Source organism: Engystomops pustulosus, chromosome 6 (assembly GCF_040894005.1).
Source record: "Engystomops pustulosus chromosome 6, aEngPut4.maternal, whole genome shotgun sequence".
Classification (NCBI taxonomy): Eukaryota; Metazoa; Chordata; class Amphibia; order Anura; family Leptodactylidae; genus Engystomops; species Engystomops pustulosus.
Window position 1 is genome coordinate 80537437 of NC_092416.1, and position 17538 is coordinate 80554974.

Consider the following 17538-nt stretch of genomic DNA (forward strand, 5'->3'; position numbering starts at 1 on the left):
TGAATGGGAAGTTAGGTTTTACTTTACTTAAGTATCTTTAATTCATACAATTCCCAGGTATTCGTTTACCTGTGTTAGAGGGTTGGGCAGCCCCCTTAATTAAATGGATGATTTGGCAATATACATGTAAAAACAAGTATTGGGTAGATCACTTAGAAGAATAGGAAAGTTTATTCACATATTTTAATTTTTACACTGAAGATATTGATTTAAAATGCAGAATACTAAGAAATGTGTGTAGGAAAACAAACTCAACTTGTAGTCCTACAAAAAAAAAGCTGTGTCGTTCCTTTTTTTTTTTTTTATTTTGCCATAAAACTGCCATTTCTCTGCCTGCTGTGTGTGACCTTACTATTATGGTGATGTCTTAATAAAAGTTGATGCAAGTGACAGAAGGAAACAGGAGCTTGGGATTTTGTCATTGCTTGAAACCTAAAGGTAAACGACGGCGGTCTTGCTAGGTAAGGATCTGTGGTGGTCTTGTGTGAGGGTTCGAATAAAGACATGCATATTTCATAGTGCTGCACTCAGTGTCACAATTTTATATTCTGCACAGATTTAGGTCTCAATATATGTCAGTGGCTAAAATGTGTTAAAATGATTTGTTTACTATAGTCAATTACAAGCAAGTTAAAAGAGAGCCCAGAAAGCTGCTCTGAGTAATGGCTGCCCTTGCCATTCATTGTCCTTGTCACACTTCTTTCCCAGACTTGAGTGTAATTGATGATCCCGTGTAGGTTTGTGTGGCTCCTGACATAAGTCCCACTCCATGCGGCTGACAAATAAACATCAAGCCATCGTCCTCACTGATGGTAGCAATGAGCTGCGGGACCAGTTTATATTAGAACAATTACCATCCGGACGCACCCCAGGGATTTCCCTCCCTGACAACTTTCAGCTCCCTCGGGTGCATCCAGTTATTTATAGACTCCACTGCAGCAGAAAATGGAATCGTGATCAGAGAGCCATTCCTGTCCATCTTTGGCTGGAGGCTCCACTACCTGGGACATGATCCGTGCCAAGCTCTGGTGTAAGGTTCTGGAACATGATCTATAAGAACCAGCTCACAATTTTGTTATTTCTAAATGATCCCACCATCAACTGTGATTCACATTGAAAGAAAATGTAGAATACAACTGAAGAGCTGGGTATCTACAGGTATACATGCATAGGCAATGCATCATGACTTAAAGGCATTTGCCCATCAAAGAAAATTCTCAATTTTCAATCCCCTAGTGATGTTCACATAATCATTTTTAACCCCCTTACTTTACAATTTTACTCAGTGTTATTGCTGTTTTCGCTCCAAACACTCAGCGATGGTCAGTGTAAAAGTGTAAAAGAGTGTGGACGGGAGCTCTCTAAGCAGACACATTGGCTCACATTTATTAAAACCCTGTGCCAGTTTTTTTTTTTTTTGTCTGACTTTGTACATTCTTTTTAGTGCAAACTGCTTGTACATGTATTTATAAGGTGTCCAGCTGCACTATACCCGACGCAACACAAAAGTTGATTAGAGATAAGAGATGATGAGATCCATGAGATGCATATTACACATTACATTCTCAGCTCAACTAACAGCCATAACATACACATTGCTCTGCTATATGCCTCCCTTCCCCTCCCCTGGATAAAGACCTGCTTGTAACTTGTAGCTTTACTCTCCTCATGATGTGTTGCTTGTCGGCAGGAAGTCTCTGTGTAAGCTTGTCCTGGAATGCAAGGGTGTGGACTAGAGGCAGAGAGCAGCTCAGTGCAGCATCAGACAGAAGAACATTATGTCTACCGGACCCTATAGTCAGAAGATTCAGGGTCCAGGGCAAAACTGAAATTATGTACACCAGAACTGATAGAGACAAGTTGTAATTATATTTGTGAAATGCTGTATTTTTGTTAATAACATTAAAGTAGAGAATATACTATTTTGTTATCCTGAGTATATTTAAGAATCTTGTCTTTGTGGGAATACTCATTTTAAGGGAATATACCTTTAACATAATTAAAATGGAGCACAAGGGCCTCCCAGGACTCCCTGGCTATTACATGCCCCCTGAAGCCATTGTAACATGCCTCTGGCTCTCGCCCCTACCTCTGTCTGCCAGAAATATTGTGGCACCACAGAGCCAATACTCACTGCTAGGAGCTAACTGAAGATGCAATTTATGTTGCAAGTTTTTTTTTTGTGCAAGTAAATGTAAAGATGTAAAAACTGTAGCAAATAGCAAAGTTGCAGCCAGAGTTTTTATTCTGTCTATTGTCATTACAATGGAACAGTATTCTTTTCCAATATTCATAAATGGGCACAAATAATACCCACAAAGTGCATAAAGCGTAAGCTTTGATATAGATGATTGGTTAACAGCATTTTATGGAGTAAGGAGATGTTATCAGGCCTTCTCTAAGAGCCGCATGTGACACTTGCCACATTCATTGCCTAATCATATCAGGGATGAAATCATTATGAACAATAGGGGGAATCATATTTACCCAATAATGCATGAAAATTATTATAATGAAAGAAAAAAGATAGATTTGTATTGTAGTATAAAAGTCATTTTAATCGAAAGAAAAATCATTTACACTGTAACATACATAAAATCTCAGCGTGGTGTGAGAACAGAGCTCGTACTTAATAATCCAGCACAAAATAATATCCACATTACAGGAGATGGACGGACTTGGTCTTCCATTACTTAAAGTGTCAGAACCTCTAATAATAGGTGCTGCTAGCTGCCTCTAGAGCTCCTGTCAGAGACAGGCATTGGTTTTATAAGATTAGGAATTTTAGGTGAATTTTTTTCTTTAATTACCACCCCCTAAAGGAAAACTTTCAGAACAAAAAGGTAGTGTAATCTGCAGGCAGCACATGGAAACGTGGGTGCTTCTCGTTTGGTGAATCAGATTGGGAAGATGTGGAAAACACAGGACTATTCCGAGGACGATGCCATCAGAAAAATATTGATTTATTGAACCTCAGCAAAGTTGATATGATCAGCTTCCATCTGCAGCCTTTCTCATGGTTTCTGTCCTACATGTTCTAGGAAACCAAAACCTGGGCTGAAGGACCTGGCCGCTGTAGTATGGAGAGATTGTGCTTGGTCCCTGCAGGTAGCATGTTATGGGAGGAGCTCCAATAGACTGATATATAGTAAAGATTCAGTATACAAGTGGACTTTTTGTGCTCTCCTAAGAAGCACAAACCCAATTTCTGCTAAGAATGAATTGATTATGTTTATTTCTATTAACTTTTTCCATTGGTGGTTTATCATTATACAGTGTATATGTTTTTTCTATGCTCCTATAAATGACTTTTGTAACTAGAAGAGATTGTTCAAGATAACTTTTATACAGGGGCTATTTTAAACCCACAAATTAACCCATATAATGCTTGCTTCCGGTCCCATGTGGCCCCTCCTGTGCCTGCTGGTCTCTATTAATGACAGATCACATCAATGCCATGTGACTGTTGCGGCCTATTACTAGCTTTAGCAAACATTGCTCTTACAGGCCAGTAATAGACTGCAGTGGTCATACGACACTGACGTGATATAGCCTCTGTAGCCACAGTTTGCAAACACTGTGGTGATGGCTGGTGATGCTAATTTAAAAGTAACCTGTACCCAGATTTTCTCTAATAAACCTAATGATGGGTTCCCATAGCACTATACTTACTCTTCCCCACACCATATCTAGCTAAAAAATGCATAGCTCCTGTCCCCAGAAAATGAACTTTGTAAGCCTACCTGGCACCAGGGGCGTAACTTGAGGGGGTGCAGAGGTTGCAGTCGCACCAGGGCCCAAGAGGTTTAGGGGGCCCTTATGGTGTCACTTTCCCATATGAGAAGACTATTACTATAAACCATACATTATAGTTGGGGGCCTAGCACAGACCTTGCACTGGGGCCCATCCGCTTCTAGTTACGCCACTGCCTGGCACCCTTCCAGAAGGAGCACGGAGTTCCAAGGGCGTGTGTTATTTGTGTGAGGCAGTGTGTCTCTCAGCTTATTTCTGCTGACACGTCTCTCATCCCCACTCCCTTTGGCAGAGGATGATTCATCAGCTGAAGGGAGAGGGACTTGCCGGCAGAAATTAGAGAGTCACACTTCCTCATATAAATAATACATTCCCTTGGGACTCCCTGCTCTTTCTGGTAGAGTTAACCTACAAAAACCTCAAAGGGGTACCCAACACATTGTACCAACTTGCTCAACCACAGGGTCAATATAACCTACCAAAAAACAGGAGGGAATACATAATAATAATAGTCCACATAAATAGTCAAAGCTTTAATACATCATGATGCTACAAAAAATCACAAGTACAATACATCTTAGATTTTTTTGTAGCATTATGATGTATTAAAGCTTTGACTTTTTACTTAGTGGACGATGATTATTATGTATTCTTGCCTGTTTTTTTGGTAGGTTATATTGACCTTCTGGCTGAGCCCTAGGTAGGCTTATAAGGTTCTTTCTCTGGGGATAGGTACAATGCATATTTTAGATAACAACAGTGTGGGCAATAGTTAGTATGCCGTAATGGGAACCTGGCATTAGGTTTATTAGTGAAACTCTGGATTCAGGTTCCCTTTAAATCACTTTTAAATATAATTGTCATGTAGACAGTGACAAGCTACAGGGATTTCCTATACTTTTGTTGCTCTTCAATTGGAGTTTGGGGCTTTTGTCTGATTCATTTGTCTGAAAAGTAAATTGATGGAATATCACCAGTAAAGGACGTAATGATCTATAATTAGCCAACTGCTAATAACCATCATTCACAAGTTGTTATGCTTATGTTACAGATACCTTCAATTGTCTAAGTGTCTATTATCAGATACCTGTTTGGGACTGGGAGCTTTGTTTGGCACTTTACATCATCCTGTGTGTTTTTTTTTGTGGGGGGTGGGGGGCTGAATAGAGGTGTGACATCTGGAGATGACATCTGGGGATATTTCATTGTCATCTGATCCCACTTCCCCCTCATCTTGCTTTAGAAAAAATCTGTTCTTGAGGTTTCCTATAGGTATGATAAATTGCTCAATAAAAAACAGTCTGTACTTGTTCTGCAATCATGGGTAAAGCTTATTATGAGATAACACGGCTGTGGCGGCCTCATGGGGGCCAGTAAGGTCAGAGGGTCACGAGCAGATAGTAAGCTATAAAGATATCAGGCAAATCCGGCCCGGCTGTATTTGAGCATCAGTTTTTATCAAAATACACTCTGTATACAGCGAGCTCAGAGGCCTGTGCTATAATGAGACCCTTTATCTACAAGAACAGTGATGTATTCTGGAGGACGGAAGCCTGATCTGACTCCTGTGTCCTGCCCTCCCTTTATGGGCATTTGCAAAAAAAAAGTTTCTTTTCCATGCCTAATAGTACATAACCTCTCATTGTGTCCAGAGGAAAGGGAATACAGTAAATGCAGTGATCAGCACTAATCCACATGCGGTTACTGCTGCTGGACTTAACTATATATGGCCATCCGAAGAAGTGTCTGATAAAGGATACAGTTGTAATAAAACCTGAGCTGTAAGAATATTTTATAGTTCTATGGCTTGAAGGCTAAACACAATATAAATACCTTTAAGACACATACGTTCTGCACCTACAGTCTTCTTTACAGGTGCCAGTGGTGCATACTTACAGCTATATACAGTGTCGGACTCGGATACCTTGGGCCCACCAGTAAAATCTGATGTAGGAGCCCACCACAGCTATAAGTAAGTTACAGAATCTATTAATATATCATATAAATACATAGGATAGTTGAGATGCTTTAAGCTAAATATATGTATAAATTACAGAGAGGATACCTTGTCCAACACTACTTATGCAGGGCCTGGGGGCCTATCGGTGGATCCACCTGTTCAGCTGTGGGCCAGTCCGAGCCTGGCTATATAGTTTTTCCTAAAGGGGCTTAAATTGACTTTCTTCTTCCCTGGTTGTGAATACCTATTAATGAAGCAAACGGCAAATCTTACTTAGGTTTAATTAATAACCTCGCTAAGGCAAATATTGCGGTGTCTAAATACACACTTTTGCTCTGCTGTGATAAGGTGACTTTATTTAATTGGGAATTTAGTACAGCGCTGGGGAGAGGTTAAAATATCCAGGGCGGCCTCACGAAACGTTCTCCCTCTGTTTCCAGGTGTTTCATGTGATATACTGCTGCGCTCCTCTTCTCTCCACTATATTGATACAATCAGGGTCCATTTTATCCTGATAGTTGCAAATAGTCTTTCTCTATGTATTGTGAGACAGTGACTGGTAAAGTGGTAGGAGATCACTGTACCTGTTGTACATGTTGGGAGACAGATCCTATCTACCTGTAAGGAGTCTCCTGAACTGAGGCCTGCAAGTGTAATGATCCACTTGCTAGGTGCGTACAAAATAAGCTGCAATTTGCAGGCCATCTGGTTATAGTCGGTATTTCAGCTTGTCTATCTCTGCCTGGAAAGCACATGTTTGTATTTTGACCAATCAGATGTAATGTTTGTTTCATCTGTTTTAAGGCTGCAGGTTGGATAACCTTTGACCTCCTCGAGGGGGTTAATAAAACTCTCTGGTGGCTGGATAGTTCCAGTTCTTCCTAAGATGGAGGATTGAGCATATGTGTCTATGGCATGCTGCCCTCACATACTTCGCTTGTCTGGAGACCATGCAGACCTCCACCTTCAGGAGTCTGCCTCATCCCGCTGCTAAAGCAGCCAACTATCCTCTTCAGCCTGAAGCTACCTATACCAGGCTATGAGCACCTCCTGTGGAACTATAGTTGATGTTACTGCTGTTGTAGTTCCAATAAATGACCAAACTCTGAGTGATCCATGTGCAAGGCTATTACGACCATGGGCAGCCCATTCACCACCACCAGGGATCCCTACATCTCAATGGGCCTGTCCCAGGGAGAAACCTACATCTTCACCCTCTCCTAAGTTTCTTGTACTTCCACCTGCCAGGCTGTGGACGAGACCCCATTCTCTGGTATTCAGCATCATGACCACAGACTAGCATAAGGCTGCACTCAGGTAACTAGGGCTCCGGCTGTCCCTAAGCCACAAAAAAAGGCTAGGCCCCAGTGGTTGATGTTGCACAAGCAGGGAGGCTCATTGGTTAGCACTACAGCCTTGCAGCGATGGGGTCCTGGGCTCAAGTCCCATCCAAGTCAACATCTGCAAAGAGTTTGTATGTTCTCTCCATGTTTGTGTGGGTTTCCTCTGGGTCCTCCATTTTCCTCCCACACTCCAAAGCATACTGGTAGGTTGATTAGATTGTGAGCCCCATGGGGACAGGTACTGATTTGGCAAGCTCTGTGTAGCGCTGCGTAATCTGTCCACAATATCAATAAAGAGATCATTATTAAAACAAAATTAAGCCTTTCTATGGACTGTGATTGTTTGCATGAGGTAATACCCATAACTTTGTTCTCTTTTGTTTCAGGAGGCTGGTAGTAAGCCATTTAAATAGTCAGGAAAGACTCTGTATAGTTAGTGCTCAGCCAAACAGATATTATTTTGTTTTTAGCCTCAAGTATAAGACTTTTTGGCTTTTTCTTGCAATAAAAAAACTGTGCAACTGTGTTTCCAACTAAAACCTTTGCATCAATATCTCTGCCTGCATCTTAGACTGGTTTTTGCTGCGGCTACCGGGCTACTCCCTACAGTATGTAATCTAGGTATACAATATTTGGAATGGCCTGATTTATAATTATTGATAATAGTACAGCCCCCCATCATTTCTTGTTATCAGTCTTTCTGGTTGGACATATGGGTCTTGTAGTCCTGTGGTGTACAACCCACTTGTTCCTGAATCGCTTACACTATACAAAATCCAAAGACTGAGCCCCTTCCTCGACCTCACATGTGGACAGCTAAGCTTTTCTCTGGGTCCATTGTGTTCAATAGTTTTGACCTGTGTATGGAGAGATGAGGCATCCTTTGTATTTGCTTATTTGTTTGGAGGCGTCTATATGGGCTGTGTTCCCTGGAGTTCAGCTTTGATAACCAATTCTTTATCTGTTAGTGAAACAGATGAGATGTAGCGGGATCAAGGCACATGTGAAGCTACAAGACAAACAGCTGGAGGACATCAGGGTGAATGGCTGGGGGTCCTGGCATGTAAAATGAATAGGCTGTCTCCAGCATGAAATCTTGAATCTGTCCGTATGGGGGAAACATCATTATGTGAAAGCAACTTGAGTGCCATTGAGTACTGAATAACTTGTATTTATTTAGCTTTTATCACCTTTATTGGTAAAGTAGCCACTTATGAAGCAAGCAGTGAAAAGATCTAGCTGCATTAATAAATTATAGCAACAGAAGACTATGCCAGATACATTGTAATGTGCAAGCATCATTGTGAGCTGGACTAGTTCATCACAGGCAAGTAGACATCTTATAAATGGTGAGATATTAATACAAGTGGAAGAGAAGATTTATCAAACCTTGTACGCAACAAGTCTGGTGTCGATAAAGTCACACAATAGGGAGACATTTGTGTCGCACACTATAACATTGTGGCGTATGCAACCCTTAGTAGAGCATGCTGCACTATACCTGTCGCGACACTAAATTCTGCACATAAATGTGCATTTCGCTGCTCAGTCAGAGCGTGCACCACATTTAACATGCAAAGTCCATCAGAAGTGTGTTTTGTATGTCCCATGTTAAAGGTGCACCAAAAAAGAAAGCCGTGCAAAGGACGCCAGATTCATGAAGAATGGGAGCCACAATTCATGAATCTGGTGCTCTTCTCACACTACACAGGCTAACTGTTTGCGCTGTTTTTAGTAAATGTGCCCCAATACATTTTCTTTTGGATACTCTGTATTTCACATGTACTTTACATAATAGGGCACATTTACTAAGGGTAAAGCGCTGCACTTTTGTCGGGCCATGCACGTTCTTCATGGCTAAATGATTTGCACAGGTATTTAAGTAGTGTCTGCGCTGCAATTGTGTCGAATGTGACCCTTTTGTGGCATAGCTGTGCTGGCTTCCATGCATCATAGATTAGGGGGGGTGCCGTCTGATTCCAACTGAGCACCATATTTAACGTTCAAAATTGTGGTGAACACCCTGTGTTTAAGGTGCACCACAAAAACTCTGTCGGCCCAGTGCGGGAAAGCAACAGGTTCATGATTTCTGGCGCATGATCTCTAGTGACTTTGTAAGGAAATGTGCCCCATTGAGTTTAGTTACTGATGTTAATATGCTTACTATAAATACATGTTTGTCACATGTAATATAACAATGCACACATTGTATACTTGTCACTGGAGTGGGAATGAACACTGACAAATGGCAAACTGACTGATTTGCAAATGTCTGAAGGTGTCTCATTCATCTGTACAAACAATTATATGCAAGTACAAACAAGATGGGAATATCCATCCACCATACCACCACCACCATCCATCCACCACCAAGGAGATGGGTTCTGTGTCCCAGAGTTATATGTGTTTTAGTCCAATATGTGTATATCAGGATGCTGGCTGAAGCTGGTAAGAGTGTGTACTTATAGTACTGTATCATCATGGGGTGAATTAAGCCAATACTCCAAAAGAAACATAAAAAGCCAGATTAATGTTTGCAAATAAAAATAGGAACAAAGACATGTCCTGTAGTCTGACAAAACTAAAGTTTAACTTTGTTTCCTTCAAACATAGTCAAACTACGTTTGAAGGAAAAAGGAATAAATCTGCAAATCTGAGAACACCATCCCAAATGTGAAACACAGGGGGCAGCATCATGTTTTTGGGATAGAAGGGACTGGTGCACTGCACAAAATAGATGGCATGAGTAAAAACATTATGTGGAAATACTGGAATTTGATGGCGCTATATAAATAAAGATTATTATTATTAATATTATTTCATCTCAAGAAATCAGCCAGGAACTTAAAGCTTGGGCACAAATGGGTTTTCTAAATGGACAATGACCTGCAGCATACTGCCAAACTGATTAAAAAGTGGTTTAAGGGCAGTCAATATTTTGGAGTGGCCATCACAAAGCTCTAATCTCAATCCTACTGTAAATTTATGGGCAAAGTTGAAAAGCAAGCAAACATGGCACAGTTACACCAGTTCTGTCTGGAACCCAAATTGCTACCAACTATTGTGAGAAGCTTGTGGAAGTATATCCAAAACATTTGACCTAAGTCATACAATTTAAGAGCAATGGTACCAAATCCTAATACTACTAAATACTACTATTGAAATGTATGTAAACCTTTGACTTTGCAGGAAGCAAAATAAATATGCCGAAATAATCATATGTCATTAATTTTCCATTTGACAAATATACATAATTTTGGTAATCCTAACTGACCTAAAATAGGGAAGGTTTATCTGATTTCATGTCAGATAGTGAGAACAAATGCATATGTGTCTTTTTATATAGTGTATGTAAACTTCTGGTTTCATCTGTATATGTGTATATAGTCTGCTTCTGTGTTTAATCTAGATAAAGTGGAGCAGAACAGGAAATCTCTATAATAGAATTCTGTAGTAATTGATTTTGGGGGCCCAGCCTACCGCTACTTATAAATATTACCTACGGTATATTTGAGGGTTAAGTATTCCTTCTAAGCACTGGAAGGTTAATTTTAAAAGTGATGCCCTTTAATAGATCATTTTATCTATATAATACCCCCTCTACCTGATTACTTTTAGAACGCCCCCATGAGTGAATTATTTTTATATAATGATATCCTAATCATTTTAAATGTAGTGCCCCTTAACTATGGTTCATGCTAAAAATAAAATTTACCTTTACCAGTACCTCTGCCGCCATCATCCTTCCCTTGACAGCAGTCAGGTGAAAAATATCATTGTGCTGCCTGTGTCAGTGACCAGAAGCATGCAGTGAAAGTCTCCCTGCTACATAATCCTCACTTTGAATTGTATCTGCGTCTAAATATGCATATACCATGATTGTATTAGCTGCAATTATAGTACTTAAGCAGCCTGTTTTGGCCACATCTACTACTACTGTGCCCATGGTCCAGATATGGCAGATATAACAAAGAAACAGTAAAACAAATTATATCATAACTCTTCCACATTCATGCCATGCACGGCACGATCCATGATGGCAGGATGGAGACAGGGTGCAGGGTACTGACCTCTCCCTTTCTGGTGTCACCACCTCATTATGGTCTCCCTCTGTTATTCACTTTGTGCAGTAGATTGCGATCTGTTATTTACTCCTTGTCCTTGAAAAAAGATTTCATCTGTAAAAGTCAGAAGTGATTAACCATAAATTAAAGGTAATGGTGGCAGCGTTGAGGGAGCATTGGCTGCCTGCATGCCGGGAGGTGGCTCACTTCACTGACTCTCTAATATAACGGAGTGATGGGCTGATTATCCCAGAGCCGGTGTGTGGCTGCACCGCACATCTCTGCTGTGCAAGTCATTTTCTCTGAGTCAGTTATCAGTTTTTGCTTTAATTTTCTGCAGTGCCATAGCGATGCTCTGCAGACAATCACGTGCAGTGACGCTCTTCCTGCCAGTCTTATAATTACTGTCCCTCAATAGTCTGATACTCTGCAGGGTCATCTCTTCACTGGTGCTAGGAATAGTTGCCCCCCGAGATCTTCCTGAGCTAAAACAAGAAAAATCTTGAGTGATTAAAAAGTTTGTAGGCAAAGAGGAAGCGGGAGACTTTGATATATCTGGATATTTTATTCCTTCCAGTCCTCTTCATCCGTCCTCTCGGAATTCTTTGTTCCCATTTTTATTGATCTTTTAAGCACATGTGGCTTACAGAAGCCGCTTGGCCAAGGACAGAGGGATAGAACCTTTTTTGAGGGAAGAGGGGCTGAGGGATTGTAAGGTATTGGCGCTGTGGGGGTTAAAGTCTAAGGTTCCTAAAGTGTTTGATATCCCGTCATCTCTGCACTAGAAAGGATTGTTTTTCTCCTTCCCACTTATTCATCTTTCTTTCTTTCCCTAGGTAAGTGCCCTGGTTCATTTCATCAGAGTTTCTTCATGTGTGGAGGTTTGGATGCTGAAGTGCGCCATGTACAAAGCTATTTGATAAAAGACTATATATGCCCCTAAAGAACAAGAAGGGATGGGGGCTGCAGGTACGTGTGTTATTAACTCTTCCATGTCTCACTCTCCAAGCAGAGGCAGATCAGTTGCCAGAGCATCCTGACACCTGTAATGCCCCGACACTGCAAGCCACAGGGCCATGTAACTGCTTAGTCAGAGTTTGCGCCACATTTATTACTGACGTGCGCCACAATTCTGCAGCTTGAACAATGTGCACTTTGGTTGGATTATTCCGGTCACAATGTGCAGTTTGCGCATGTTTTGATAAATGTGTGCCAATATGTGTTCTGATTTTACCAAAATTAGTTGCAAAAGATGTTCTGCAGTATAACATTTGAATATGTGTACACAGCTTTAATGAGATGGGGTACAGGCCTGGACATTCTGTAACAGTTCACAGTAGGAATGAGGTTTATGCTACATTCACATGAACGTAGCCTGGGTGAGCACACGTCGGTGTGTGGCACAGGAAGAGGGGTGACCCCCCTCTCCTCTCAATGGAAGATAGCATTTCACGGCCATACACACCAAAAAAGATAGAACATGTTCTATATTTATCTTGTGTACGGTGCCACCGCGGTCATGTGCCTATTGTCGTCTATGGGGACGTATATATGAAGCGAGTCAGTGTATTAAAAAACTAATTCATAGAAATGAATCCTATACTTTACATAATAATTAACGGAGAAGTCCTTTATATAATAACCACCTAAAATAATCTGTTTCTGTATGTCATTTCTATACTGGTGGAGCCCAGTACTGCAGGCATTGGGAAAGGAGAATGTGAAATCTATACCTGAACCCACTTGCCTGTGTCATATTTAAGCATCATTTTATAGCTTTATTCTCATACTCATCATGTTATAGGTTCCATGTTATAGGCATTGTGGACATTTTATCCTAGGCTTCAGGTAAAAGGAATGACATAGCCGTAATGAACAGATAATTGAAATTTTGTATTTGGAATCACTGAATATGGCCGCCGGAGATCAGAGCTGCTGCATCTCATGTTCTCTATGAGGTTCTGACTTGTATTGTGCCACAATGAATAAAATGAACAGGCTGCCAATAGACCAGTGTCTTCATATTCCTAATTATAATGCTATTAACCAATTAACCCTACTCTAATGATTACTAATTATCATTATTAATTGTCTTGTCGGCCTTAAATACGTACTTTTTCTAAATATCACACTCTATGTAAATTTCTTATGCAAACAAGGTTATTGCCCTGTGGGAAAATGAGTGTTCACGTATAGTGGTGGAGAATGCCCTACCATAATTCATCCCCCCACCGCTATGATATCTGCAAGTGACAGGGAAATATTCAGAGTCTCTTGGGAGCAATGCGCTGCGGAGAATGTGCTGGGGGTGCTCATGGTGGTGTATGGAAATAAGACTGGTGGGAGAAGATGGATGGGAAGGTTTGTGGAGCCATCTAGTGTACACTTACTGTAACTTCATATGAGTGCAGACAGCTGAATCATGAGTATACCTGTTCCATTGCAGGGAAATAATATTCATATCACATAGTAAGTATGTCTATCATTTTACTTCTCAACAGTCAGATTGCTTATTCACACATCAGTTTCTTTTCTCAGTATGCTAACCATGATTTCCAAGAATAGCACACTGTTCCTTTTTAGTATGTTGTCCACTAGCATAAAAAAATAGGACGTGATCCAGATATTTCTTCATGGAATATTTGGAATACACACAGTGGGAGTTTTTTTTCTGGCGTATAAGCACTTAAATTATCGCAATTTCTTGCACACTGCAAGAAATTACTATTGTTCTTGCGACTACACCACCTCCCTGCCATGTGGGTGTGGATCAGGTGTACAAAGGGGTGCGCTGCCGGCGGTCCAAGCCTCATAATATATCCACCGGAGCTATGGGGATGGAGTTTTATCATATGCCAACTCCAATAGAATTCAATTTGTCCACAAGAAAACCATGTAACTAAAATCGTAACTGTAAAGCTATAGTGATTTTACCAAATTATAATATGTGATTCCCCATTTGAAAACAAACAGAACAACACTTAATACAAAAATAGAAAAAAGAAAACGAAAGGGAAATATCCTCTCACTCACGTTGTTGCTAGCAGCGTGTAGAAAATCACATTCTCCTCTACAGCCCCCGGTGCAAGGAATCAATCAGTCCTGCCGGCCGACCGGAACATGTTGAAAGGTGCTGGAATACTTCCTTAAAGAACAACAATTACTTTGTGCTGCTTGTCATTTTCTTTCCAAAGTTATGGCATTTTCTGTTCTAAAAGTGTTTGACAAAAATCTTTCTCACTGGGGGTGAAGTGGGCGGAGACTAATGTCTGTCAGTCTATGCCCTCAAGCTGAGGCCAGTTAGCTTGCCCACAGATCCCATGATGCCTTGTGTTTTCTCTCAAGGTAATTTAGCATTACATCCATTTAGTTTCCCACAAGTAAATCCAGTGCATAATGCACATACCGGATTCCTCTGGTGACTAGCCTGGCAGCTTCTATCACATGCCGGAGCAGGGAACATATAAATAAGTGATAGAAATCATCAGTACTTGAAGTCTATGCCTGTGGTGTGTGAGCACTAAGCATTATTCTGTGCAGAAGACACTGCATTCACTGTCTTGGACACATTCGGCTCTGCAGAGAGGTCACATGACCTCCTCCCCTGTGAAATGGAGCAAAAAACAAAGTTAAACAAAGTACAGATTCATAGGGCTTTTCAGCACGTGGAGAGGAGGCAGCCATTTAGTGATAGGAATTATGGCTATTCTTAGTGAGCTGGCTCATTAGGCTCTGCTCACTAAGAAGAGCCAGCTTTTCTGGCTCCTGAAAGGCTCTCTTTTAAATATATAATAGGGAGGCGCAGGCCAGTCAATCACCCCACACCACTCCACTTTTAATCCGATTGTATCAGGTTAAAGGGGGCTTGGTGAGCCAGTTAGGGGCGGGGTTAATTAAGCCATCGGCTTCCTCTGCCTGTGCTGACAAGCCCTGTGAAACTCTCTTGTACACAAATCTACCAACTCTACACAGCAAAATCTTACATAGCACAGACTATAGAAGTAGTCCCTGTAATAGAGGTGCATTAAACTTTTCAATATTTTCCTTATATAAACTCTGCACTTATTCCTTTATTTTACATCTAGGGTTAATTTTCCTTAATCTATAGTGTTTTGTTATATACATTCTGTTTATTATTACTGTATCTGTATAGATTATGACATGTGCTGTCTGGAAGTGGTTTACATATTAGAACATTGCTGCCATAGAATATTATGGGGACTTAATGTAAACAGTCCTCCCCTGCTAAAAGTAGAACAATCCTGGTTCTTACATGTCTTGCAGTTAGGGAACATGTATTGCAGTTAAGGAACAGAAATTGGAGGAATAGACTGACAGTCTGAGCAACTAGAAGAAAAAGAATCTGAGACAGGAATATTCTGCCATAGACCCTGGGCTCCTAGCCTGTGACTAGGGTACCAATCTTCTTAAAAAGAGAGGAACAGACCTTTTGTCAGTGTAGAATCTTTCTTCTTCCAAGGAGGAGATTGGAGAAGCCAGCTGTTTGATTTGCTTGTATTGCTTTGCACCATAATTTCTTCAGTACAGAAGGAAACTATTCACTGCAGACCCTGACTCTCTGGACTTATTTCCCTTTGGGGTGTACCTCACCTTACCATCCATTCTAAAGAGCAGCAACACATGGTGACACCTCAACGGTGCATGGTGGACCCAGAATAGCTTTGGGACCACCCATTCCCTGCACTAGTCACTATATACATCCTGCAGTGTTCAGTAAATTTACTTGTAGGTATCTCACTGGATTTGCTGATAAATTACCAAATGAGAGAACAAAAATTATCATGGGATATGTGGGCAGAGTGAGTTGGATTTAGCTTCAGGGCAGATACAGAAAGAGGTTATTCTGTAGAAAAATAAATATGTTTGTAGCTCACCAGTTTGTGTGAGCAGCCCTTCCTCAGCACGGATTCCACACAGACCAATGCGCTGTAATCACTAAAAAACACGAAAATGAATCCACTGTATAAGGCCGTCCATTTCATAAAAACATCCAACTTATATATCCAACATGATATATGATAATGAAATGATTGCATATTGTAAAAAAACGCTTCTATTTGGAAGCGTTTTTTTACAATATGGAATAATTTTGCATATATATCATATTTTCTGTGCCCACATTACCACTGGTGAGGAAGAATTTTGTCAAACACGTTAAGAACAAAAAAATGCCATAGCTTTACAAATAAAATATGGGTATTAATAAAGTATGGGTATTGTTAAAGGGCGAATCACATATGACTATTTGGTAAAATCACCATACTAGTTTTTTAATTTTTCCTTATTCTGTGATCTACTGCCAAACTCACATGCTATAAGTGATTCATTATTTTCATTTTGTACATATGCTTGCTATACAAATTTAATCTCCACAGGGACCTATGGCAGTAAATAAATTACCCCACATAAGTGATCAAAAATCAGTTTTGTGGGTGATTCCCACCCACCATCTGAAACTGACCTGGTCTGTTGCTAGAGTAACAATGGAGAATGGAGCTGGAAGCACAGCTCCATTCTCTGTGTAGTGGCCTTCCAAGGACGCTGCTGCCCGCTGTCATGTGAATAAGAGCCCAACTGCATTACCTAGTGCCAACCACTACACAGAGAACAAGGATGGACTTCTAACTCCGTTTGCTCTGTTGGTACTGGTGATGTTTATAATTCTCTCTATCTGCTCTAACGCAATCGTCTTCAATTGTCCTGTATACTGAGTATAATTCTCAGTATCTGCTCTTATTCTGTATACAGGCAGTCCCCGGGTTACATACAAGATATGTTCTGTAGGTTTGTTCTTAAGTTGAATTTGTATGTAATTCGGAACTGTATATTTTATCATTGTAATCCCAGGCAGAATTTTTTTGGTCTCTGTGACAATTGGATTTTAAAAATGTTGGATTGTCATAAGAATCAAGATTACCAGTAAAGCTTCATTACAGACGCCTTTGATAACTGTAATAGCTGTTTATTGTAGCCTAGGACTAAAGTACAGTAAATTACCAGAGGTTCGTTTGTAACTAGGGGTCGTATGTAAGTCGAGTGTTCTTAAGTAGGGTACCGCCTGTATATGGACACTGCACAGTACCACTTCTCTTGTCCTGTATACTGGGTGTAATTCTCAGTATCTGTTCTTATTCTGTATATATGGACACTGCACAGTACCACTTCTCCTGTCCTGTATACTGGGTGTAATTCTCAGTATCTGCTCTTATTCTGTGTATATGGACACTGCACAGTACCACTTCTCCTGTCCTGTATACTGGGTGTAATTCTCAGTATCTGCTCTTATTCTGTATATATGGACACTGCACAGTACCACTTCTCATGTCCTGTATACTGGGTGTAATTCTCAGTATCTACTCTTATTCTGTATATAAGGATACTGCACAGTACCACTTC

General features: G+C 40.6%; 1 protein-coding gene across 5 annotated transcripts in view; it reads left to right on the forward strand.

Annotated features, from left to right (window-relative positions):
* Positions 1 to 17538, forward strand: part of LOC140135349 (protein CEPU-1-like) — a 581520-nt gene that overhangs the window by 183780 nt on the left and 380202 nt on the right. The window contains exon 1 of one of the 5 annotated variants that reach the window (XM_072156741.1): positions 12063 to 12090. The exons of the other annotated variants lie outside the window; for them this stretch is intronic. Within the exon in view, the coding sequence (XP_072012842.1) occupies positions 12078 to 12090 (13 nt within the window). The 5' untranslated portion in view covers positions 12063 to 12077. Of the gene's footprint in view, positions 1 to 12062; positions 12091 to 17538 lie in introns of those variants that run through there. 5 annotated transcript variants of the gene reach the window in all.